The sequence below is a fragment of the Oncorhynchus keta genome, chromosome 9, assembly GCF_023373465.1.
Source record: "Oncorhynchus keta strain PuntledgeMale-10-30-2019 chromosome 9, Oket_V2, whole genome shotgun sequence".
NCBI classification, from domain to species: Eukaryota; Metazoa; Chordata; class Actinopteri; order Salmoniformes; family Salmonidae; genus Oncorhynchus; species Oncorhynchus keta.
The window spans coordinates 18,675,121-18,700,827 of NC_068429.1; the positions used below are offsets into that span (position 1 = coordinate 18,675,121).

At 45.0% G+C, this 25,707-nt stretch overlaps 1 protein-coding gene and 3 long non-coding RNA genes across 16 annotated transcripts; 2 read left to right on the forward strand and 2 right to left on the reverse strand.

Moving 5' to 3' along the window:
- Positions 1 to 933: 933 nt before the first annotated feature.
- On the reverse strand, positions 934 to 25,707 carry LOC118379966 (metal transporter CNNM3-like). Of its 6 annotated transcripts, none has more exons than XM_052525423.1 (13): positions 24,746 to 25,700; positions 23,313 to 23,507; positions 23,001 to 23,140; positions 22,465 to 22,641; positions 22,157 to 22,314; positions 21,801 to 21,944; positions 20,377 to 20,535; positions 16,523 to 16,692; positions 9,696 to 9,792; positions 7,661 to 7,791; positions 7,453 to 7,582; positions 6,612 to 6,680; positions 934 to 6,043 (listed from the first exon to the last, which is right to left on the reverse strand). In XM_052525423.1, exons 1-12 carry the CDS (start codon positions 25,478 to 25,480, stop codon positions 6,631 to 6,633), a joined length of 2,286 nt encoding a protein of 761 aa, XP_052381383.1. In that variant the 5' UTR covers positions 25,481 to 25,700; the 3' UTR covers positions 934 to 6,043; positions 6,612 to 6,630. The 6 variants fall into 6 exon arrangements, with proteins under 6 accessions (XP_052381383.1, XP_052381380.1, XP_052381382.1 ...); XM_052525424.1 differs by having other exon boundaries at positions 5,728 to 5,824; XM_052525420.1 differs by lacking the exon at positions 6,612 to 6,680 and having other exon boundaries at positions 934 to 5,824; positions 24,746 to 25,701.
- On the forward strand, positions 8,843 to 9,728 carry LOC127931780 (uncharacterized). 2 transcript variants are annotated; one of them, XR_008142944.1, is made up of 3 exons: positions 8,843 to 8,982; positions 9,044 to 9,165; positions 9,593 to 9,728. It is a non-coding gene; the product is annotated as an uncharacterized LOC127931780 (long non-coding RNA). The 2 variants fall into 2 exon arrangements; XR_008142945.1 differs by having other exon boundaries at positions 9,044 to 9,226; positions 9,593 to 9,723.
- On the forward strand, positions 9,951 to 14,647 carry LOC127931782 (uncharacterized). Of its 6 annotated transcripts, none has more exons than XR_008142953.1 (4): positions 9,951 to 10,048; positions 11,446 to 11,733; positions 12,882 to 13,021; positions 14,334 to 14,647. It is a non-coding gene; the product is annotated as an uncharacterized LOC127931782 (long non-coding RNA). The 6 variants fall into 6 exon arrangements; XR_008142948.1 differs by lacking the exons at positions 9,951 to 10,048; positions 11,446 to 11,733 and adding exons at positions 10,754 to 10,918; positions 12,446 to 12,741; XR_008142952.1 differs by lacking the exons at positions 9,951 to 10,048; positions 11,446 to 11,733 and adding exons at positions 10,754 to 10,918; positions 12,446 to 12,741 and having other exon boundaries at positions 14,478 to 14,647.
- LOC127931781 (uncharacterized) lies at positions 11,679 to 14,770 on the reverse strand. 2 transcript variants are annotated; one of them, XR_008142947.1, is made up of 3 exons: positions 14,645 to 14,770; positions 12,834 to 13,115; positions 11,679 to 11,823 (listed from the first exon to the last, which is right to left on the reverse strand). It is a non-coding gene; the product is annotated as an uncharacterized LOC127931781 (long non-coding RNA). The 2 variants fall into 2 exon arrangements; XR_008142946.1 differs by having other exon boundaries at positions 11,733 to 11,892.

A 25,707-nucleotide genomic window follows, 5' to 3' on the forward strand; every position in this document is an offset into this window, starting at 1 on the left:
ATTGGGACAAATTCACTTATATGTGTTTTAAACAGGGGAGGAGGCTCATAATAATGGCTGGAATGGTGAAAAGGGAATGGCATCAAACCATGTGATTCATTTATTTGATACCATTCCACTTATTCCGCTCCAGCCATTACCACAAGCCTGTCCTCCCCAATATATGGTACCCCAACCTCCTGTGGTATTAAAGTAATACGATGTTGAGTATTTGGTCCCATATTCATAGTACGCAATGACATCAAACTTGAGACTCAACACCTTTTTGGATGTATTTGCTGTTTGTTTTGGTTGTGTTTCAGATTATTTTGTGCCCAATAGAAATTATATGGTAAAAAGTGTATTGTGTCATTTTGGAGTCACTTTTATTGTAAATAAGAGTAGGTTTTTAAACACTTGTACATGAATGTGGATGCTTTTATGATTATGGATAATCCTGAATGAATTGTGAATAATGAGTGAGAAAGTTACATGCACAAATATCATACCAACAAGACATGCTAACCTCTCTGCATTACAATAACAGGGGAGGGTAGCATTATTTTTGGGGGAGGGGTATATTTGTGTATCTAACTTTCTCACTCATCATTATTCATGATTTATTCAGTGTTATCTGTATTCATGGTAGCATCTACATTCATGTAGATATTATTTACAATAAAAGTGACTCCAAAATGACAATACATTTACCATTCATTTCTATAATGGAAGAGGACCATTTCACATGGGAGAAAGGAGCCATTTCATTGGATGTAGTCTGGAGAAGGTTGCAATGTGCAACTAAACCAAACGCTTTCTTTCTGGCGTAGCATTTGGCACGAGCAGTGTGAACAGACCCTAAAACCATCTAATCCTGAAATGAGGGAGTAAAGCTGCATTGTAACTAAAGTAACAAATCAGGATAAACAAACAAAACCAAACAGAAAAAAGAGATGTATACAAGGACTGGGTTTATTTAGTAACAAGCAGCAGATATTGAAATAGTCCAATACAATGTTCTCTGCACACACAACTCTCAGCTTCCAGAGAAGAATTGGGAGAAAAAAATCTATACAAAAAATTCCTGGAGAGAAACTAGCGCTGGTCCGGTTCTCATCATCATGGCAACAGTATTCTACATTTGTACCTGAAAACTACGAGTTTAAATCTGCATCCTTGATTCATATTCTCTCTAGATAAGCATATATATTAATATACAGTTTTTTACCCCCATCAAAAAACCCACCATTTCTCCCAAACAATATAAGTAGCATAAGTAATGATGACATTTTTTACAATATACATTGTCTTTTAATACAATATAAATGGGCATGAATCATAACCAACAGTACAATATTGTTAAAACAGATGGAAAATATTTACTTTGAATCACATAGTTAATCCCTTGTTTTAGCATATGTCATTAATTAGTGTATGTCTGTAATTAGATCAACTAAAAAAAACGCTTTATGGGGTGGAGAATGACTGAGGTAACCAAGATGGCCACCAAAATAGCCAACCCCTATCATGGTTGCTGGGAAACATGGGTCATATTCATTAAGCACCAAACGGAAGAACCGTACTGAAACAGGGAGGGACTACCTAGACTTGTCCAATAAGGACAATACGTGTCCAATTTATTTTTGTTTTCCGTTTCAACATTTTGCTACAGTGTGCACTAATGAATATAACCCTGGTAGAGTCTCTGGTCCACACCGAAGACTCCAATCTCTATTCCAAACCCCGATGTTAGCAGATCTGAAGGAACCAGATGGGTGCTGCCATCACCTTTTCATCAGATCTGTTTACACTAAGGGCTAGGGCCTAGGAGCAAAGGGTAGACAACTAGGGGCCAGGGGAAGGTGTTAGGGGAAGGACCAAGGGGTTGCTTCTGGACCAGGCCTTTATCTATGCGTTTCCCGTCTTCACAGGACAGTGGGTAACATATGTATTCCCTGCACACATGGGTAGTTACACTGCAACATGGGAAATTGAGTTTCCTGAAAGAGTCGCACACACACACACACCCACCCCTACTCGGCTATCAAGGATGAGAAAATCAACAAGGTGCTTTAAGATGTGACAGACACAAACACATTGTCTATTCTGTATGGTGTCTATGTGGACTTGTCTGTTTTATCTATTCTGTATGGTGTCTATGTGGACTTGTGTCTGTTTTATCTATTCTGTATGGTGTCTATGTGGACTTGTGTCTGTTTTATCTATTCTGTATGGTGTCTATGTGGACTTGTGTCTGTTTTATCTATTCTGTATGGTGTCTATGTGGACTTGTGTCTGTTTTATCTATTCTGTATGGTGTCTATGTAGACTTGTCTGTTTTATCTATTCTGTATGGTGTCTATGTGGACTTGTGTCTGTTTTATCTATTCTGTATGGTGTCTATGTGGACTTGTGTCTGTTTTATCTATTCTATATGGTGTCTATGTAGACTTGTGTCTGTTTTATGTATTCTGTATGGTGTCTATGTGGACTTGTGTCTGTTTTATCTATTCTGTATGGTGTCTATGTGGACTTGTGTCTGTTTTATCTATTCTGTATGGTGTCTATGTGGACTTGTGTCTGTTTTATCTATTCTGTATGGTGTCTATGTGGACTTGTGTCTGTTTGATCTATTCTGTATGGTGTCTATGTGGACTTGTGTCTGTTTTATCTATTCTGTATGGTGTCTATGTGGACTTGTGTCTGTTTTATCTATTCTGTATGGTGTCTATGTGGACTTGTGTCTGTTTTATCTATTCTGTATGGTGTCTATGTGGACTTGTGACTGTTTTATATATTCTGTATGGTGTCTATGTAGACTTGTCTGTTTTATCTATTCTGTATGGTGTCTATGTGGACTTGTCCGTTTTATCTATTCTGTATGGTGTCTGTTTTATCTATTCTGTATGGTGTCTATGTGGACTTGTCTGTTTTATCTATTCTGTATGGTGTCTATGTGGACTTGTGTCTGTTTTATCTATTCTGTATGGTGTCTATGTGGACTTGTGTCTGTTTTATCCATTCTGTATGGTGTCTATGTGGACTTGTGTCTGTTTTATCTATTCTGTATGGTGTCTATGTAGACTTGTCTGTTTTATGTATTCTGTATGGTGTCTATGTGGACTTGTGTCTGTTTTATCTATTCTGTATGGTGTCTATGTGGACTTGTGTCTGTTTTATCTATTCTATATGGTGTCTATGTAGACTTGTCTGTTTTATGTATTCTGTATGGTGTCTATGTGGACTTGTGTCTGTTGTATCTATTCTGTATGGTGTCTATGTGGACTTGTGTCTGTTTTATCTATTCTGTATTGTGTCTATGTGGACTTGTGTCTGTTTTATCTATTCAGTATGGTGTCTATGTAGACTTGTGTCTGTTTTATCTATTCTGTATGGTGTCTATGTAGACTTGTGTCTGTTTTATCTATTCTGTATGGTGTCTATGTGGACTTGTGTCTGTTTTATCTATTCTGTATGGTGTCTATGTAGACTTGTCTGTTTTATGTATTCTGTATGGTGTCTATGTGGACTTGTGTCTGTTTTATCTATTCTGTATGGTGTCTATGTGGACTTGTGTCTGTTTTATCTATTCTGTATGGTGTCTATGTGGACTTGTGTCTGTTTTGTCTATTCTGTATGGTGTCTATGTAGACTTGTCTGTTTTATCTATTCTGTATGGTGTCTATGTGGACTTGTCTGTTTTATCTATTCTGTATGGTGTCTATGTAGACTTGTCTGTTTTATCTATTCTGTATGGTGTCTATGTGGACTTGTGTCTGTTTTATCTATTCTGTATGGTGTCTATGTAGACTTGTCTGTTTTATCTATTATGTATGGTGTCTGTGGACTTGTGTCTGTTTTATCTATTCTGTATGGTGTCTATGTGGACTTGTGTCTGTTGTATCTATTCTGTATGGTGTCTATGTGGACTTGTGTCTGTTTTATCTATTCTGTATGGTGTCTATGTGGACTTGTTTGTTTTATCTACTCTGTATGGTGTCTATGTGGACTTGTGTCTGTTTTATCTATTCTGTATGGTGTCTATGTGGACTTGTCTGTTTTATCTATTCTGTATGGTGTCTATGTGGACTTGTGTCTGTTTTATCTATTCTGTATGGTGTCTATGTGGACTTGTCCGTTTTATCTATTCTGTATGGTGTCTGTTTTATCTATTCTGTATGGTGTCTATGTGGACTTGTCTGTTTTATCTATTCTGTATGGTGTCTATGTGGACTTGTCTGTTTTATCTATTCTGTATGGTGTCTATGTGGACTTGTGTCTGTTTTATCTATTCTGTATGGTGTCTATGTGGACTTGTCCGTTTTATCTATTCTGTATGGTGTCTGTTTTATCTATTCTGTATGGTGTCTATGTGGACTTGTGTCTGTTTTATCTATTCTGTATGGTGTCTATGTGGACTTGTGTCCGTTTTATCTATTCTGTATGGTGTCTATGTGGACTTGTGTCTGTTTTATCTATTCTGTATGGTGTCTATGTGGACTTGTCCGTTTTATCTATTCTGTATGGTGTCTGTTTTATCTATTCTGTATGGTGTCTGTTTTATCTATTCTGTATGGTGTCTATGTGGACTTGTCTGTTTTATCTATTCTGTATGGTGTCTGTTTTATCTATTCTGTATGGTGTCTATGTGGACTTGTCTGTTTTATCTATTCTGTATGGTGTCTATGTGGACTTGTGTCTGTTTTATCTATTCTGTATGGTGTCTATGTGGACTTGTCTGTTTTATCTATTCTGTATGGTGTCTATGTGGACTTGTGTCTGTTTTATCTATTCTGTATGGTGTCTATGTGGACTTGTGTCTGTTTTGTCTATGTGGACTTGTGTCTGTTTTATCTATTCTGTATGGTGTCTATGTGGACTTGTGTCTGTTTTATCTAGTCTGTATGGTGTCTATGTGGACTTGTGTCCGTTTTATCTATTCTGTATGGTGTCTGGGTAAATATACTGAGTGAATAAAGGGGATTGTGATTGTCTCTATGGCAACTTGGCCAAACAAAAGGAATGCATGAAAGCAGACTGGGTCAGAGTTGGCACGCCGTAAGAGAGGTCAAATGGGAGAGGGCACGCACACCTACCACTCCCATCACAGCTCAGACCTGAAGCTAAACAGTGACTGTGCAAAGGAATGGACACAAGCGTTGCATCAGCTCTCTTAAAGGGATAGTATGAACATTTTCAAATACATATTTGTTTCTTTACTGTTGGGTGATGTAGCCCTTTAACTAGAGAAAACAGTTCCAATCATCCCGTAGGTCTCCTGATATACAGGCCTTCCATTAGGTCTAGATAGACAAATATGTGGGAGTGTATCAAATAAAATATGGACGTATACTCAAACAACTAAAGCAAATCACCAAAAGCAGTGTCCACATTTCTGTGAAAATTGGCTTTTTTTGACCAACCTGTGTCTAATGCTTGGATGGACGGGTTGTGACAACACACACAGGGGGTTGACGCGAGTTGCTTTGGCACAATAATGAAGGAACAGGCAATGTAACTTTTAGGCAAAGGAGGCTAATTTACAACAGGGAGGAGAGGTGCACACACACATACACACGATTGGCATGAATGCGAAACGTACAATGAATGAGGAAAACGGCTGAGGATAGTGCAGTAGCCACACACAGTAGCCACACACACCACTCACACAGATGCTCACTCCAGCCAGGTCCAATTACTGCATTCCAGAGATAAGAGATTCACTGATAAAAAAATATATTTTTTAAAAAGCCTCCTTGTTGGTTGCCTGAGTAACACATAGTTCTGACAGAGAGAACTTCATTACCCATGAGCCTCCTCTTCCGTTGAACTTTCCTGGGATTTACTGCCACCTGTGGAACCCAGCCAATGAGAGAAAGGGGGAGGCCGTGAGTGGGGAGATGACATCACACAATGACATAATGCCACCGATTAGTAGGTTATAATGCAGCCCACTATGACATCACAATATTCTCTTTGACATTGACATTCAATGGAATGGACACATTTTGGTGCTTGTTTCTTTTTGTCAACAGACATGCAGTCTTTACCTCCTGTGGGTATCCTGTACACACAGAAGGAGATGGAGAAAATCAGCATACGTACCCAGTAGAGGGATGAGATGGGGCAGCCAGAAAAGGACAGAAAGATGCCACGAGATAGAACAAGGAAACAGACATAAGCTTTTCAAACACACACACACACACACACACACACACACACACACACACACACACACACACACACACACACACACACACACCTGACCGCATCTCACTATCTGTAAGATACAAATAAATGGCACTAAGTATTTAGAGAAGAAACAGTCTAAAAGAACCCCTCTAACTGGGTACATTTCATACAAAGCTTTATCCCAGTGACTGTGAAGGATCTGGCAAAGAGACTAACCTTTCTAAAGGCCATATTCAGACTTGAAATCTGCACACTTAACTTTCACATAAACCATCCAGTGAGGTCAATAGAAGACTTCAGTTCACATGTCTGAATAAAGCCCGAAATGACTCAGGTGCTTTGTGACTGACTGAAAATTAAATTCTCTCAATGCCTTGGTGTCCTTTTAGTGTGTGTGTGTTGTAGTTGTCATGCCACTGAGGAGACTGCGTTTTGTTTACCTCATGCACACAGAAATCACTAACAGTAGTTCTCAATGGTGTCAAAAAAGGAAAAGTTTACAGGGAACTCTGGAGTGGCCGGAGGAGAGGAGACGACAGAGGAGAGGAGGAGACGGGAGGAGGAGGAGTCAGGGAAAGGAGGAGACAGAGGAGAAAGGGAGGAGGAGTCAGGGAAAGGAGGAGACAGAGGAGAAAGGGAGGAGGAGTCAGGGAAAGGAGGAGACGGGAGGAGGAGGAGTCAGGGAAAGGAGGAGACAGAGGAGGAAGGGAGGAGGAGTCAGGGAAAGGAGGAGACGGGAGGAGGAGGAGTCAGGGAAAGGAGGAGACAGAGGAGGAGACAGAGGAGGAGGAGTCAGGGAAAGGAGGAGACAGAGGAGGAGAAAGGGAGGAGGAGTCAGGGAAAGGAGGAGACAGAGGAGAAAGGGAGGAGGAGTCAGGGAAAGGAGGAGACAGAGGAGAAAGGGAGGAGGAGTCAGGGGAAAGGAGGAGACGGGAGGAGGAGACGGGAGGAGGAGGAGTCAGGGAAAGGAGGAGACAGAGGAGGAGACAGAGGAGGAGGAGTCAGGGAAAGGAGGAGACAGAGGAGGAGAAAGGGAGGAGGAGTCAGGGAAAGGAGGAGGAGACAGAGGAGACAGAGGAGGAGACAGAGGAGGAGACAGAGGAGGAGAAAGGGAAGAAAAACAAGAGAAAGAAGAGAGAAGAAGAGAAGTCTTAGTTCACCTAAAGGGAGTACAGCTTATACATTATGGAGAGAAGTAACAATTGTTATTATACTCTCATCTTCAGTTTCTCTTCATTCTAGACCATGGTGTTAGTATAAGGATGTGTGTGTTACTCCTACCTTGTGTGACAGTGTTCCTCTCGTTGAGCAGCTTGGTCTGACTGTTAGGCAGGATCTTGATCTCAGGAGATTCTGGGCTCTGGCCAACACGCGACGCCATCAAAGCATTCAGGTACTGCATCCGAGTCACCTGGCAGAGGGACTGTACTGTTAGTCTGACACGCACGGAGAAAGACAGACACGCACGGAGAAAGACAAACACACACACCCGTATGAGCTGCAGATCAGTGAGGGCGTGGACGGTGTAGTCAGGACAGTAGCTGGACGGGCTGGTGGCGTCTCCCATCTCAAATGGATCCCTGGGAGGACGACGCTGGGTCGAAACTGGAGACTGGTGCACTGGACACACACACAGGTGAATCAAACACACACACACACACACACACACACACACACACACACACACACACACACACACACACACACACACACACACACACACACACACACACACACACACACACACACACATACTCACACACACACATACACATGCTGCAGTCAGCTAAATGTTGTGCCACCGCCAGTAAATTTATGCCATGATGGTGTTGCACTGAATTTCACAGGGAACTCAAGAGACAGAACTCCAGTGTCAGCTCATTTTGTGCTTCCCTGTCAAACTGTGCTGCCTTCAAATACAGCATCAACTAATTATGACACTACCTTTGCATTATGTAATCAAATAATGACAACAGAGTAAATGTAAATGAGGCTAGTAGTCTGGAACTCATCCTAGAACAGGGGCAGGTAACTATAATCAGCCACAGGAACATTTTTGTTGGAGCGGACGGCTCGCAGTCGCTGTTCCAATTCATCCCAAAGGTGTTGGATGAAGTTGAGGTCAGGGTTCTGTGCAGGCCAGTCAAGTTCTTTCACACAGATCTCAATAAAACATTTCTGTATGGACCTCGCTTTGTGCACGCGGGAATTGTCATGTTGAAACAGGAAATGACCTTCCCCAAACTGTTGCCACAAAGTTGGAAGCACAGAATCATCTAGAATGTCATTGTATGCTGTAGCATTAAGACTTCCCTTCACTGGAACTAAGGGGCCTAACCCGTCCACATACTTTTGGAAATATAGTCTTGTTTTAATCGTGGGAACACTGAGAACAAAACTTATTCCTTGCTGAATTTTACAAAAAAATATTTTGTAAAAAAAAAGACTTACGGGCCAATTTGGCTGACTCCTGTCCTATCAGCTCTAGCAAGCCGATGTGGACTGATAATCTACAGGGATGTATTCAATAGGCACTAAGCAGAGGAAAACAGACCGAAACGTTGTGAAACATTTTATAACATCTTCCATTGACAGCCCTAATGAGCATGACCCAGGTAATGGTACGAGTGAGGGATCTAAGCATGTGCGTGCTGCAGTACTGTGTCTTACCTGAGGTTGGCGCTGTGAGGTAATGGTAGTGAGGTATGTGTCCTGCAGTACCGTGTCTTACCTGAGGTTGGCGCTGTGAGGTAATGGTAGTGAGGTATGTGTCCTGCAGTACTGTGTCTTACCTGAGGTTGGCGCTGTGAGGTAATGGTAGTGAGGTATGTGTCCTGCAGTACCGTGTCTTACCTGAGGTTGAGGCTGTGAGGTAATGGTAGTGAGGTATGTGTCCTGCAGTACTGTGTCTTACCTGAGGTTGGCGCTGTGAGGTAATGGTAGTGAGGTATGTGTCCTGCAGTACCGTGTCTTACCTGAGGTTGGCGCTGTGAGGTAATGGTAGTGAGGTATGTGTCCTGCAGTACTGTGTCTTACCTGAGGTTGGCGCTGTGAGGTAATGGTAGTGAGGTATGTGTCCTGCAGTACTGTGTCTTACCTGAGGTTGGCGCTGTGAGGTAATGGTAGTGAGGTATGTGTCCTGCAGTACCGTGTCTTACCTGAGGTTGGCGCTGTGAGGTAATGGTAGTGAGGTATGTGTCCTGCAGTACCGTGTCTTACCTGAGGTTGGCGCTGTGAGGTAATGGTAGTGAGGTATGTGTCCTGCAGTACCGTGTCTTACCTGAGGTTGGCGCTGTGAGGTAATGGTAGTGAGGTATGTGTCCTGCAGTACTGTGTCTTACCTGAGGTTGGCGCTGTGAGGTAATGGTAGTGAGGTATGTGTCCTGCAGTACCGTGTCTTACCTGAGGTTGAGGCTGTGAGGTAATGGTAGTGAGGTATGTGTCCTGCAGTACCGTGTCTTACCTGAGGTTGGCGCTGTGAGGTAATGGTAGTGAGGTATGTGTCCTGCAGTACCGTGTCTTACCTGAGGTTGGCGCTGTGAGTGCAGACACACCGTAGTATGTGAACGCTCCGTTTTCAAACTTCAAGCCCTCTTTACCGATCTCCACCTCCACACGCCCCTACAGGGACATAGTCAAGTACGGTTAAAAATGTGCATGTGCCAACACACACACACACACACTGACCTGTAGTAGCAGTATGAAGTAGTCTATGGGGTGGTTGTGTGTGTAGAGGTAGTGGTCACACACACTGACCTGTAGTAGCAGTATGAAGTAGTCTACAGGGTGGTTGTGTGTGTAGAGGTAGTGGTCACACACACACACTGACCTGTAGTAGCAGTATGAAGTAGTCTACAGGGTGGTTGTGTGTGTAGAGGTAGTGGTCACACACACACACTGACCTGTAGTAGCAGTATGAAGTAGTCTACGGGGTGGTTGTGTGTGTAGAGGTAGTGGTCACACACACACAACCACAGACCTGTAGTAGCAGTATGAAGTAGTCTACGGGGTGGTTGTGTGTGTAGAGGTAGTGGTCACACACACAACCACAGACCTGTAGTAGCAGTATGAAGTAGTCTACGGGGTGGTTGTGTGTGTAGAGGTAGTGCTCACACACACACTGACCTGTAGTAGCAGTATGAAGTAGTCTACGGGGTGGTTGTGTGTGTAGAGGTAGTGGTCACACACACACACTGACCTGTAGTAGCAGTATGAAGTAGTCTACGGGGTGGTTGTGTGTGTAGAGGTAGTGGTCACACACACTGACCTGTAGTAGCAGTATGAAGTAGTCTATGGGGTGGTTGTGTGTGTAGAGGTAGTGGTCACACACACACACTGACCTGTAGTAGCAGTATGAAGTAGTCTATGGGGTGGTTGTGTGTGTAGAGGTAGTGGTCACACACACAACCACAGACCTGTAGTAGCAGTATGAAGTAGTCTACGGGGTGGTTGTGTGTGTAGAGGTAGTGGTCACACACACACTGACCTGTAGTAGCAGTATGAAGTAGTCTACGGGGTGGTTGTGTGTGTAGAGGTAGTGGTCACACACACACACTGACCTGTAGTAGCAGTATGAAGTGGTCTATGGGGTGGTTGTGTGTATAGAGGTAGTGGTCACACACACTGACCTGTAGTAGCAGTATGAAGTAGTCTATGGGGTGGTTGTGTGTGTAGAGGTAGTGGTCACACACACACTGACCTGTAGTAGCAGTATGAAGTAGTCTATGGGGTGGTTGTGTGTGTAGAGGTAGTGGTCACACACACACACACACTGACCTGTAGTAGCAGTATGAAGTAGTCTATGGGGTGGTTGTGTGTGTAGAGGTAGTGGTCACACACACACACACTGACCTGTAGTAGCAGTATGAAGTAGTCTATGGGGTGGTTGTGTGTGTAGAGGTAGTGGTCACACACACACACAACCACAGACCTGTAGTAGCAGTATGAAGTAGTCTACGGGGTGGTTGTGTGTGTAGAGGTAGTGGTCACACAACCACAGACCTGTAGTAGCAGTATGAAGTAGTCTACAGGGTGGTTGTGTGTGTAGAGGTAGTGGTCACACACACACACACTGACCTGTAGTAGCAGTATGAAGTAGTCTATGGGGTGGTTGTGTGTGTAGAGGTAGTGGTCACACACACTGACCTGTAGTAGCAGTATGAAGTAGTCTATGGGGTGGTTGTGTGTGTAGAGGTAGTGGTCACACACACACACACACACACTGACCTGTAGTAGCAGTATGAAGTAGTCTATGGGGTGGTTGTGTGTGTAGAGGTAGTGGTCACACACACACACACACTGACCTGTAGTAGCAGTATGAAGTAGTCTATGGGGTGGTTGTGTGTGTAGAGGTAGTGGTCACACACACTGACCTGTAGTAGCAGTATGAAGTAGTCTATGGGGTGGTTGTGTGTGTAGAGGTAGTGGTCACACACACTGACCTGTAGTAGCAGTATGAAGTAGTCTATGGGGTGGTTGTGTGTGTAGAGGTAGTGGTCACACACACACACTGACCTGTAGTAGCAGTATGAAGTAGTCTATGGGGTGGTTGTGTGTGTAGAGGTAGTGGTCACACACACTGACCTGTAGTAGCAGTATGAAGTAGTCTATGGGGTGGTTGTGTGTGTAGAGGTAGTGGTCACACACACTGACCTGTAGTAGCAGTATGAAGTAGTCTATGGGGTGGTTGTGTGTGTAGAGGTAGTGGTCACACACACTGACCTGTAGTAGCAGTATGAAGTAGTCTACGGGGTGGTTGTGTGTGTAGAGGTAGTGGTCACACACACTGACCTGTAGTAGCAGTATGAAGTAGTCTACGGGGTGGTTGTGTGTATAGAGGTAGTGGTCACACACACTGACCTGTAGTAGCAGTATGAAGTAGTCTATGGGGTGGTTGCGTGTGTAGAGGTAGTGGTCACACACACTGACCTGTAGTAGCAGTATGAAGTAGTCTATGGGGTGGTTGTGTGTGTAGAGGTAGTGGTCACACACACACACTGACCTGTAGTAGCAGTATGAAGTAGTCTACGGGGTGGTTGTGTGTGTAGAGGTAGTGGTCACACACACACACTGACCTGTAGTAGCAGTATGAAGTAGTCTATGGGGTGGTTGTGTGTGTAGAGGTAGTGGTCACACACACACACACACACTGACCTGTAGTAGCAGTATGAAGTAGTCTACGGGGTGGTTGTGTGTGTAGAGGTAGTGGTCACACACACACACTGACCTGTAGTAGCAGTATGAAGTGGTCTATGGGGTGGTTGTGTGTGTAGAGGTAGTGGTCACACACACACACTGACCTGTAGTAGCAGTATGAAGTAGTCTATGGGGTGGTTGTGTGTGTAGAGGTAGTGGTCACACACACACACACACTGACCTGTAGTAGCAGTATGAAGTAGTCTATGGGGTGGTTGTGTGTGTAGAGGTAGTGGTCACACACACACACTGACCTGTAGTAGCAGTATGAAGTAGTCTATGGGGTGGTTGTGTGTGTAGAGGTAGTGGTCACACACACACACTGACCTGTAGTAGCAGTATGAAGTAGTCTATGGGGTGGTTGTGTGTGTAGAGGTAGTGGTCACACACACTGACCTGTAGTAGCAGTATGAAGTAGTCTACAGGGTGGTTGTGTGTGTAGAGGTAGTGGTCACACACACACTGACCTGTAGTAACAGTATGAAGTAGTCTACGGGGTGGTTGTGTGTGTAGAGGTAGTGGTCACACACACACTGACCTGTAGTAGCAGTATGAAGTAGTCTATGGGGTGGTTGTGTGTGTAGAGGTAGTGGTCACACACACTGACCTGTAGTAACAGTATGAAGTAGTCTACGGGGTGGTTGTGTGTGTAGAGGTAGTGGTCACACACACTGACCTGTAGTAGCAGTATGAAGTAGTCTATGGGGTGGTTGTGTGTGTAGAGGTAGTGGTCACACACACACACTGACCTGTAGTAGCAGTATGAAGTAGTCTACGGGGTGGTTGTGTGTATAGAGGTAGTGGTCACACACACACACTGACCTGTAGTAGCAGTATGAAGTAGTCTATGGGGTGGTTGTGTGTGTAGAGGTAGTGGTCACACACACACACACACTGACCTGTAGTAGCAGTATGAAGTAGTCTACGGGGTGGTTGTGTGTGTAGAGGTAGTGGTCACACACACACACTGACCTGTAGTAGCAGTATGAAGTGGTCTATGGGGTGGTTGTGTGTGTAGAGGTAGTGGTCACACACACACACTGACCTGTAGTAGCAGTATGAAGTAGTCTATGGGGTGGTTGTGTGTGTAGAGGTAGTGGTCACACACACACACTGACCTGTAGTAGCAGTATGAAGTAGTCTATGGGGTGGTTGTGTGTGTAGAGGTAGTGCTCACACACACACTGACCTGTAGTAGCAGTATGAAGTAGTCTATGGGGTGGTTGTGTGTGTAGAGGTAGTGGTCACACACACACACTGACCTGTAGTAGCAGTATGAAGTAGTCTATGGGGTGGTTGTGTGTGTAGAGGTAGTGGTCACACACACTGACCTGTAGTAGCAGTATGAAGTAGTCTATGGGGTGGTTGTGTGTGTAGAGGTAGTGGTCACACACACACACACACTGACCTGTAGTAGCAGTATGAAGTAGTCTATGGGGTGGTTGTGTGTGTAGAGGTAGTGGTCACACACACACACACTGACCTGTAGTAGCAGTATGAAGTAGTCTACGGGGTGGTTGTGTGTGTAGAGGTAGTGGTCACACACACACACACACACTGACCTGTAGTAGCAGTATGAAGTAGTCTATGGGGTGGTTGTGTGTGTAGAGGTAGTGGTCACACACACACACACTGACCTGTAGTAGCAGTATGAAGTAGTCTATGGGGTGGTTGTGTGTGTAGAGGTAGTGGTCACACACACTGACCTGTAGTAGCAGTATGAAGTAGTCTATGGGGTGGTTGGGTGTGTAGAGGTAGTGGTCACACACACTGACCTGTAGTAGCAGTATGAAGTAGTCTATGGGGTGGTTGGGTGTGTAGAGGTAGTGGTCACACACACACTGACCTGTAGTAGCAGTATGAAGTAGTCTATGGGGTGGTTGTGTGTGTAGAGGTAGTGGTCACACACACACACTGACCTGTAGTAGCAGTATGAAGTAGTCTATGGGGTGGTTGTGTGTGTAGAGGTAGTGGTCACACACACACTGACCTGTAGTAGCAGTATGAAGTAGTCTATGGGGTGGTTGTGTGTGTAGAGGTAGTGGTCACACACACACACTGACCTGTAGTAGCAGTATGAAGTAGTCTATGGGGTGGTTGTGTGTGTAGAGGTAGTGGTCACACACACACTGACCTGTAGTAGCAGTATGAAGTAGTCTATGGGGTGGTTGTGTGTGTAGAGGTAGTGGTCACACACACACACTGACCTGTAGTAGCAGTATGAAGTAGTCTATGGGGTGGTTGTGTGTGTAGAGGTAGTGGTCACACACACACTGACCTGTAGTAGCAGTATGAAGTAGTCTATGGGGTGGTTGTGTGTGTAGAGGTAGTGGTCACACACACACTGACCTGTAGTAGCAGTATGAAGTAGTCTATGGGGTGGTTGTGTGTGTAGAGGTAGTGGTCACACACACACACTGACCTGTAGTAGCAGTATGAAGTAGTCTATGGGGTGGTTGTGTGTGTAGAGGTAGTGGTCACACACACACACTGACCTGTAGTAGCAGTATGAAGTAGTCTATGGGGTGGTTGTGTGTGTAGAGGTAGTGGTCACACACACTGACCTGTAGTAGCAGTATGAAGTAGTCTATGGGGTGGTTGTGTGTGTAGAGGTAGTGGTCACACACACACACTGACCTGTAGTAGCAGTATGAAGTAGTCTATGGGGTGGTTGTGTGTGTAGAGGTAGTGGTCACACACACACACTGACCTGTAGTAGCAGTATGAAGTAGTCTATGGGGTGGTTGTGTGTGTAGAGGTAGTGGTCACACACACACACTGACCTGTAGTAGCAGTATGAAGTAGTCTATGGGGTGGTTGTGTGTGTAGAGGTAGTGGTCACACACACACACACTGACCTGTAGTAGCAGTATGAAGTAGTCTATGGGGTGGTTGTGTGTGTAGAGGTAGTGGTCACACACACACACTGACCTGTAGTAGCAGTATGAAGTAGTCTATGGGGTGGTTGTGTGTGTAGAGGTAGTGGTCACACACACACACACTGACCTGTAGTAGCAGTATGAAGTAGTCTATGGGGTGGTTGTGTGTGTAGAGGTAGTGGTCACACACACACACACTGACCTGTAGTAGCAGTATGAAGTAGTCTACGGGGTGGTTGTGTGTGTAGAGGTAGTGGTCACACACACTGACCTGTAGTAGCAGTATGAAGTAGTCTATGGGGTGGTTGTGTGTGTAGAGGTAGTGGTCACACACACACACTGACCTGTAGTAGCAGTATGAAGTAGTCTATGGGGTGGTTGTGTGTGTAGAGGTAGTGGTCACACACACACTGACCTGTAGTAGCAGTATGAAGTAGTCTATGGGGTGGTTGTGTGTGTAGAGGTAGTGGTCACACACACACACTGACCTGTAGTAGCAGTATGAAGTAGTCTATGGGGTGGTTGTGTGTGTAGAGGTAGTGGTCACACACACACACTGACCTGTAGTAGCAGTATGAAGTAGTCTACGGGGTGGTTGTGTGTGTAGAGGTAGTGGTCACACACACTGACCTGTAGTAGCAGTATGAAGTAGTCTATGGGGTGGTTGTGTGTGTAGAGGTAGTGGTCACACACACTGACCTGTAGTAGCAGTATGAAGTAGTCTATGGGGTGGTTGTGTGTGTAGAGGTAGTGGTCACACACACCGACCTGTAGTAGCAGTATGAAGTAGTCTACGGGGTGGTTGTGTGTGTAGAGGTAGTGGTCACACACACACACACTGACCTGTAGTAGCAGTATGAAGTAGTCTATGGGGTGGTTGTGTGTGTAGAGGTAGTGGTCACACACACACACTGACCTGTAGTAGCAGTATGAAGTAGTCTATGGAGTGGTTGTGTGTGTAGAGGTAGTGGTCACACACACCGACCTGTAGTAGCAGTATGAAGTAGTCTACGGGGTGGTTGTGTGTGTAGAGGTAGTGGTCACACACACACACACTGACCTGTAGTAGCAGTATGAAGTAGTCTATGGGGTGGTTGTGTGTGTAGAGGTAGTGGTCACACACACTGACCTGTAGTAGCAGTATGAAGTAGTCTATGGGGTGGTTGTGTGTGTAGAGGTAGTGGTCACACACACACACACTGACCTGTAGTAGCAGTATGAAGTAGTCTACGGGGTGGTTGCGTGTGTAGAGGTAATGGTCACACACACACACTGACCTGTAGTAGCAGTATGAAGTAGTCTACAGGGTGGTTGCGTGTGTAGAGGTAGTGGTCGGGGCTCAGGCGGTTGGAGGGGTCAAAGTGAACTTCCTGGTTGACACTGGGGTGACGGAGCAGGTGGAACAACACCTTCTCTGACACGCGGGCTGGACTGAAGTGCTCTACCTCTGCAAGGAGAGACACAGACAGCACCTTTTCAGAACACACACTGATTATCATTGCTTTGTTCAAGCATCCTGTCTAACACACATGTCTGTGGAGCTTTAGTTATCCAATACATTTGTGTAGGGCTGGGGCAAAAGCCTGCAACTATCCAGGAGCAGGGTTGGCGAACCCTGGCCTATGGTTTCATCACTGATCAAAAGCATACTAGTTTGTCATCCTTCTAGACCTATCGGCTGCCTTCGATACTGTGAACCATCAGATCCTCCTCTCCACCCTCTCCGAGTTGGGCATCTCCGGCGCGGCCCACGCTTGGATTGCGTCCTACCTGACAGGTCGCTCCTACCAGGTGGCGTGGCGAGAATCTGTCTCCTCACCACGCGCTCTCACCACTGGTGTCCCCCAAGGTTCTGTTCTAGGCCCTCTCCTATTCTCGCTATACACCAAGTCACTTGGCTCTGTCATAACCTCACATGGTCTCTCCTATCATTGCTATGCAGACGACACACAATTAATCTTCTCCTTTCCCCCTTCTGATGACCAGGTGGCGAATCGCATCTCTGCATGTCTGGCAGACATATCAGTGTGGATGACGGATCACCACCTCAAGCTGAACCTCGGCAAGACGGAGCTGCTCTTCCTCCCGGGGAAGGACTGCCCGTTCCATGATCTCGCCATCACGGTTGACAACTCCATTGTGTCCTCCTCCCAGAGCGCTAAGAACCTTGGCGTGATCCTGGACAACACCCTGTCGTTCTCAACTAACATCAAGGCGGTGGCCCGTTCCTGTAGGTTCATGCTCTACAACATCCGCAGAGTACGACCCTGCCTCACACAGGAAGCGGCGCAGGTCCTAATCCAGGCACTTGTCATCTCCCGTCTGGATTACTGCAACTCGCTGTTGGCTGGGCTCCCTGCCTGTGCCATTAAACCCCTACAACTCATCCAGAACGCCGCAGCCCGTCTGGTGTTCAACCTTCCCAAGTTCTCTCACGTCACCCCGCTCCTCCGCTCTCTCCACTGGCTTCCAGTTGAAGCTCGCATCCGCTACAAGACCATGGTGCTTGCCTACGGAGCTGTGAGGGGAACAGCACCTCAGTACCTCCAGGCTCTGATCAGGCCCTACACCCAAACAAGGGCACTGCGTTCATCCACCTCTGGCCTGCTCGCCTCCCTACCACTGAGGAAGTACAGTTCCCGCTCAGCCCAGTCAAAACTGTTTGCTGCTCTGGCCCCCAATGGTGGAACAAACTCCCTCACGACGCCAGGACAGCGGAGTCAATCACCACCTTCCGGAGACACCTGAAACCCCACCTCTTTAAGGAATACCTAGGATAAAGTAATCCTTCTCACCCCCCTTAAAAGATTTAGATGCACTATTGTAAAGTGGCTGTTCCACTGGATGTCATAAGGTGAATGCACCAATTTGTAAGTGACTCTGGATAAGAGCGTCTGCTAAATGACTTAAATGTAAATGTCAAATAAACGTTAACATCTCGTCTTTTCTATTGTAATTATTTACACTATTCTATCGTAGGATACATTCTGTTCTATGTTCAGTCCAAACCTCAGCGGCTAAAGGTCAATCTATGTCAAGAAGCTGGAGAGGACAGAGAGAGGTCAAGTAACACCCACCCACATCCAGAGTGTAGTCCTATAATGCAGACAGATTAACGATCTAGGTTGAATATCCATTCCTGCATATTTTCCACTGTGAAGACTTCTAGTGTGTTTCCATTAACTTCTGTTACAGTGATGTAATCATTACTAGTGATGTAATCATTACTAGTGGTGATAAAGTGTTACTGTCCTGGTTAGAGGTCGACCGATTATGATTTTTCAATGCCGATACCAATATCGATTATTGGAGGACCAAAAAAAGAAGATACCAATTAATCGGCCTATCTTTTTATATAAATTTGTAATAATGACAATTACAACAATACTGAATAAACAATGAACACTTATTTTAACTTAATATAATATATACATAAAAATCTATTTAGTCTCAAATAAATAATGAAATATATGTATATACTGTACTCTATATCATCTACTGCATCTTTATGTAATACATGTATCACTAGCCACTTTAAACTATGCCACTTTGTTTACATACCCTACATTACTCATCTCATATGTATATACTGTACTCTATACCATCTACTGCATCTTGCCTATGCCGTTCCGTACCATCACTCATTCATATATCTTTATGTACATATTCTTTATCCCTTTACACTTGTGTGTATAAGGTAGTAGTTATGGAATTGTTAGCTAGATTACTCGTTGGTTATTACTGTATTGTCGGAACAAGAAGCACAAGCATTTCGCTACACTCGCATTAACATCTAACCATGTGTATGTGACAAATAACATTTGATTTGAAACATGTTCAATTTGGTTTAAATAATGCAAAAACACAGTGTTGGAGAAGAAAGTAAAAGTGCAATATGTGCCATGTAAAAAAAAAGCTAACGTTTAAGTTCCTTGCTCAGAACATGAGAACATATGAAAGCTGGTGGTTCAATATTCCCAGTTCTTCAATATTTCCAGTTAAGAAGTTTTAGGTTGTAGTTATTATAGGAATTATGACCCATCAACTATTTCCTTTTATACCATTTGTTTTTCATTTACCTTTGACTATTGGATGTTCTAATAGGCACTTCAGCATTGCCAGCCTAATCTCAGGAGTTGATAGGCTTGAAGTCATAAACAGCGTGTGAATCAAGCATTGCTGCCTACCCCCACTCAGTCAGACTGCTCTATCAAATCATAGACTTAATTATAATAAACACACAAATACAAGCCGTAGGTCATTAATATGGTCAAATCCGGAAACTATAATTTCGAAAACAAAACGTTTATTCTTTCAGTGAAATACAGAACCGTTCCGTAATTTATCAAATGGGTGGCATCCATAAGTCTAAATATTCCTGTTACATTGTACAACCTTCATTGTTATGTCATAGTTACGTAAAATTCTGGTCAATTAGTTTGCAACGAGCCAGGCGGCCCAAACTGTTGCATATACCCTGACTCTGCGTGTACCCAGACACAATTCCCCTAATTAATATTGCCTGCTAACATGAATTTATTTGAACTAAATAGGCAGGTTAAAAACTGTTTTACTTCCGTGTATTGATTTCAAGAAAGGCATTGATGTTTATGGTTAGGTACATTCGTGCAACGATTGTGCTTTTTTCACAAATGCGCTTTTGTTAAATCATCCACCCTTTGGCGTAGTAGGCCGTGATTCCATGATTAATTAACAGGCACCGCAATGATTATATGCAAACGCAGGACAAGCTAGTTAACCTAGTAATATCATCAACCATGTGTCGATAACTAGTGATTATGTGAAGATTGATTGTTTTTTATTAGATACGTTTAATGCTAGCTAGCAACTTACCTTGGCTCCTTGCTGCACTCGTGTAACAGGTGGTCAGCCTGCCACGCAGTTTCCCCATGGAGTGCAATGTAATCGGCCACGAACGGCGCCCAAAAATGCAGATTACCGATTGTTATGAAAACTTGAAATCGTCCCCAATTAAATCGGCCATGCCCATTAATCGGTCGACCTCTAGTCCTGGTAAACCACTGACTGAATGAGACAGGTACCGCAACAACACAACTCACGAGATCATTGTATGTCTCCGTGCGTTACGCACACGCGTGCGCACCCTCACCTCTGGAGAGGAAGCGGTGTGTGGCCAGCAGTAGCTGAGGTGAGGTGCGGATCTTGGGTTCTCCCTCTGGGAGTTTGAACAGAGAGAACTCTTGGTGGACACTGCGAGGTTCCAGAGGAATCTCCAGAGGGGCCATGGGACGCTTCACCTTCATGTCCACTACAGATAGGGCGGAGGGGGTAGGGGTTAGGGGGCAGGGAGAGGGGTTAGAAGAGAGGGATGAAAGAGGATGAGATTAGGTAAGACAATGCCGGATAGAAGGAGAAGTGATGTTTAACCATCAATATTTCCTTACAAAATACACATTCCATCCTCTTTCCCAACCATTTAGTGTAGACATTGCAGACAGACAGACAAAGAGAGACAGACAGACACACACTACCGTTCAAAGGTTTGGGGTCACTTACAAAGCTGTGTAGGCCCCGGTGTACAACTGAGCAAGAGGACAAGTACATTAGAGTGTCTAGTTTGAGAAACAGGTGCCTCACAAGTCCTCAACTGGCAGCTTCATTAAATAGTACCCGCAAAACACCAGTCTCAACGTCAACAGTGAAGAGGCGACTTCGGGATGCTGGCCTTCTAGGCAGAGTTCCTCTGTCCAGTGTCTGTGATCTTAATCTTTTCTTTTTATTGGCCAGTCTGAGATATGTATTTTTCTTTGCCCTAGAAGGCCAGAATCCCGGAGTCGCCTCTTCAATGTTGACGTTGAGATGGGTGTTTTACAGGTACTATTTAATGAAGCTGCCAGTTGAGGACTTGTGAGGCGTCTGTTTCTCAAACTAGACACTCTAATGTACTTGTTCTCTTGCTCAGATCTGCACCGGGGCCTCCCACTCCTTTCTATTCTGATTAGAGACAGTTTGCGCTGTTCTGTGAAGGGAGTAGTACACAGTGTTGTTTGAGATCTTCAGTTTCCTGGAAATTTCTTGCATGGAATAGCCTTCATTTCTCAGAACAAGAATAGACTGACAAGTTTCAGAATAAAGTTATTTGTTTCTGGCCATTTTGAGCCTGTAATCAAACCCACAAATGCTGATGCTCCAGATATTCAACTAGTCTAAAGGCCAGTTTTATTGCTTCTTTAAATCAGAACAACAGTTTTCAGCTGTGCTAACGTAATGGTTTTCTAATGATCAATTAGCCTTTTAAAATTATAAACTTGGATTAACTAACAAACACAACATGCCATTGGAACACAGGAGTGATGGTTGCTGATAAATGTAGATATTCCATTAAAATCAGCCGTTTCCAGCTACAATAGTCATTTACAACATTAACATGGTCTACACTGTATTTCTGATCAATTTGATGTTATTTTAATGGACAAAAAATGTTGCTTTTCTTTCAAAAACAAGGCCATTTCTACGTGTATGCGCACACTCACACACACACACACACACGGTTTCTCGTGCTCTCTCTCTTACTGTAGCCGTCTGACTCATCCAGGATCTCTGATTTGATGATCTCCTCGATGACATCCTCCAAGGTGACCAATCCCAGCACCTCGTAGAAGGGATCCCCCTCCCCCTCGTTGTTCACCTTCTGAACGATGGCCAGGGCAGAGTTTCCTGGAGAAAGAGGGGGGTGAAAGGGGATAAAGGTCAAAGTTGAGGAGAGCTGGGTACCTTAGTGGTCATATCGCAAGCCGACCACAACTTTTTCCACATTAGTCCACAAGGAGGGTAGGAGTGACGGTAAAGAAATTGACTTGATATTGTGGCTATTTTTCTAAAACTATCACCACATACACACACACACGTATTAACGCACACACACACACCTTTCTTGAACTCCTCCAGCATGGCGTCCAGTTTAGTGTCATTGAATACAAAGTGCAGTGGGTGATTGTAGAACTTGGTGATGGTCGTCATGGGAGTACAGTCGTCAGGATCGACCAGAGCCAGGTCCTTCACGAACAAGATCTCCACGATGTTGGACCTGGGTAAATTACATTAGATACCTGTTAGTGTGTGTGTGTGTGCTTGAATGACCCACCTGTCTTCTTTGTAGACAGGATGTGTGTGTATGTTTCTTTAAGTGTATGTCCCTGTATGTGTGTGTGTGTTTTTGTATGACCCATCCACCCACTTCTCCTCTTCATAGATGGGGACTCGTGTGTATCCACTCTGCATGATCTCTGACATGGTGGAGAAGTCCAGCACAGCGGTGGACGGCAGCATGAAACAGTCGTTCAGTGGAGTCAGGATGTCCTCCACGGTCTTCCTGCGCAGTGCACCACGGCTAAACTCCTCCTTCACAAACTCACTGCAAATCACAATGATGACAAACGATAATGATGGATTATAACATTAACTCTGTGTCAAAGAACTTTACAATCCCATATCAACTCATAGCCTCTAAACCCTAGACAGAGGGCAGTTACCTCCAGTCCTGCAAGCTTTTCAGCCGTCGCAAACCTGATCAGGTGTGGTAATGTTGGGCTGGAACAAAAGCCTGCCCCTGTTGGTCCTCATGACCAGGTGGGGTACAGGGGCTAGATATAGATTTAGTTTATTGCAGTATGGGAATCACCATAGACACAGTTGTCCTATTGATCAGTGATAGAGCAGTGTATGGCAACCATGTAAATAACACACATGGTCATACCGATGTGTGTCAGGTACCTGTACGGATCATTGACGTTGGCGCGGATCATCTCCATAGCCCTCTCCCTCACACCACAGGTGCTGATGTCACGTCTCAACACCAGGTCCAGCACCAGGCCCAGCGGGCACGACAGTGGGCACGTCAGCACCATACACACCTGGCAGAGGAAGATGTAACCTGTTCAATCCTACCTTCTTGTTAAGAAAAAAAATGTATATGAGGTTGCTAGGAGCCACCGGTCCAGGTATTCCCTCCCTGTTTGAGTCTGTTATCTCTCGGTTGGTGCCTAATGAACATGACCCTTTCCTTCTGTTAGGTTCCATACAGACCTGTGCCAGCCAGGTGAAGCCTGGGGCTAGCTGGAAGCCGTAGCCGGAACACACTATGTGGGGAACAAGCTCTGACACCAGGAAGATGAGGAACCCGCTGGTGAAGACGGCGGGCGCTATGGAACCCAGGACCCTGTAGAGTAGCACACCGAGAACCGAGTGGCCCAGAGCGCACAGGAACAGCAGAGAACACACCTAGAACCGAGAGTGTGGATGGTGCGAAGTTATATAGTGTGGATTTCAGAGTGATGTCATACATCAATATTATTTGATTTGATTTAAGACGGTAGGCCAGGGGTCTCTAGACTTGGATGTGCAGGTTTTTATTCCAACCTAGCACTAACACAGGGTTGGGGAGTAACTGATTACATAGAAAATTTAATCAGTTGCGTTTCCAGTTAAAATATTGGAATCAGATGAGATACTTTTGAAAAACTAGATGATTTCTACTCAGATTACTTTTAAATTCAAAAAGGATGTTTGTGAAAAAAATACATCATGATACCTAAATGTTTTCGCAGTGACATTAAATTCAGCATTGAAAAAAGCTGCATGTTTAAGTTTGTGCCATCTGAGCGAGTCTAACCCCAAATCAGAGACTACTATGATGACACATCAAATGCGGTTGATGGATCACTTTTGTCTTCTTCTAATGCCTCTTAAAGGAAATGTAATCCAAAGTTACAAAGTAATCAGATTACATGACTGAGTTTGGTTAATACAAACGTTACATTACTGATTACAAATTTGGACAGGTAACCAGTAATGGATTATATTTAAAAAGTAACCTACCTAACCCTGATAACATACCTATTTCAACAAATTAAGGTCCAGACACAAGCTGATTATTTGAAACAAGTGTGTTAGTGCTGGGATGGAACAAAAGCCTGCACACCCAGTAGCATAGCATCCAGGAGGGGTATACATTGGGACCCCAGGCATAGGCGTCATGCAACCTAAAAATCTGAGGGGTCAAAGTATTGAGGCTCTGCCCCCCTGTCCGTAAATTTGAGAATTTGGCATTTTTTCAAACATCTGAAACATATAACAAAATATGCTAAAGATGCTCAAATCTTGGTAAAAGGTTGAAAGGAATGTGAGTTTTATTCAGCACATTTATTCAGTCTACCAACCTTGCCAGCTAAAAATAGATAATCTAGCTACTCTAAGTTGATTGATAGCCTACATTTGCTACTTGGTAGCTAGTTATGAGGTTTGGTAGATCGGAAATGTATGTGGGCTAGCTAACGCCAACTTGCTAAAAGGCTAGAAGTATTACAGAGAAGAAAAAGAGAAAAAAACATATTTTTTAATATAATCAGGACAAATCTGAAGAGGTATGTGCCCCTGTATCCTCCATGGACATCACGTCTCTGACCCCAGATCTAATCCTTGTGTAAATTGTAGTAGTTGTTGAAGTAGTAGTGACCCACCAGGCAGTTGCCTCTTCTCCGGATTGGCTCGAGGCGCTTGGCGGCCCGTTTGTCCTCCTCGGAGCCGCAGCTGTGGAAAACGTAGAGCTCCAGGGGGTCCAGCCACAACACGCTGAGGTTCACACTCCTCAGTACCCCGCACACCAGGATCAGCAGCACGATCAGCACCGCCATACCCCACGGAGGGATGTAGTCTGCCGGGAGACCTGCGTCGTTGTTGATCTGCAACCTGTCCGGTCCCACCGAAACCCAGCTTCCGTTCTTCAACACGCACAGGTGGTGGTGGTAGGTAGGGTTGGCGTCATCCCCTCCTCCCGTGGAGGATGCAGCAGGAGAGATGCTGCTCTTGTCCCGCGTCTGTACCGTTATCAACCCGCTGTACTCCTCGTCCGCTGTGAACTCCCCGGTGACCTGGAAGGCGGCGGAGACACGGCGGGTCTCTTGCTCGCACGGGTCAGCTGCATCCTCCACCACCCCGGTCTCCTCCTGTCTTGTTCCAGCGAACGCCACCCACGGCCAGGTCCCATTTAGATCCCAACCGAACAGCCGAAGCTTGAAACTGGCCCCTTGCGGCGCAGAGATGATCCGCTCCTTCATATACACCTGGCCTTCTGGGTCCTCCAGTCGCAGCCCCAGAACCCACGGGGCTTGCTGGGTGCAGGCGCCGTCCCTGATCCTCCAGCAGAACAATAATATCATCAACAAGAACCGTAGGTCTGCCAAGCTGGCCACCATATTGGAATTGGGCAGCTGGGCTTTGCGCGAATCATGTGACTGCCTGCCAGTGTCGCAGCTGCCCGCCCACGGAGGCTCTACGAGCCACACAGCGCTCAGAAAGAAACTGGTTCCCTTTCGACGCCATTTTGGGGAGAAAGCGAATGAGCTTCGTTACGTCCACTGCTCTCGTTTGGAGCCGCAATGGACGTAAATTCCTATTTTCTTTTTAAAACGCCTTCTCGAAA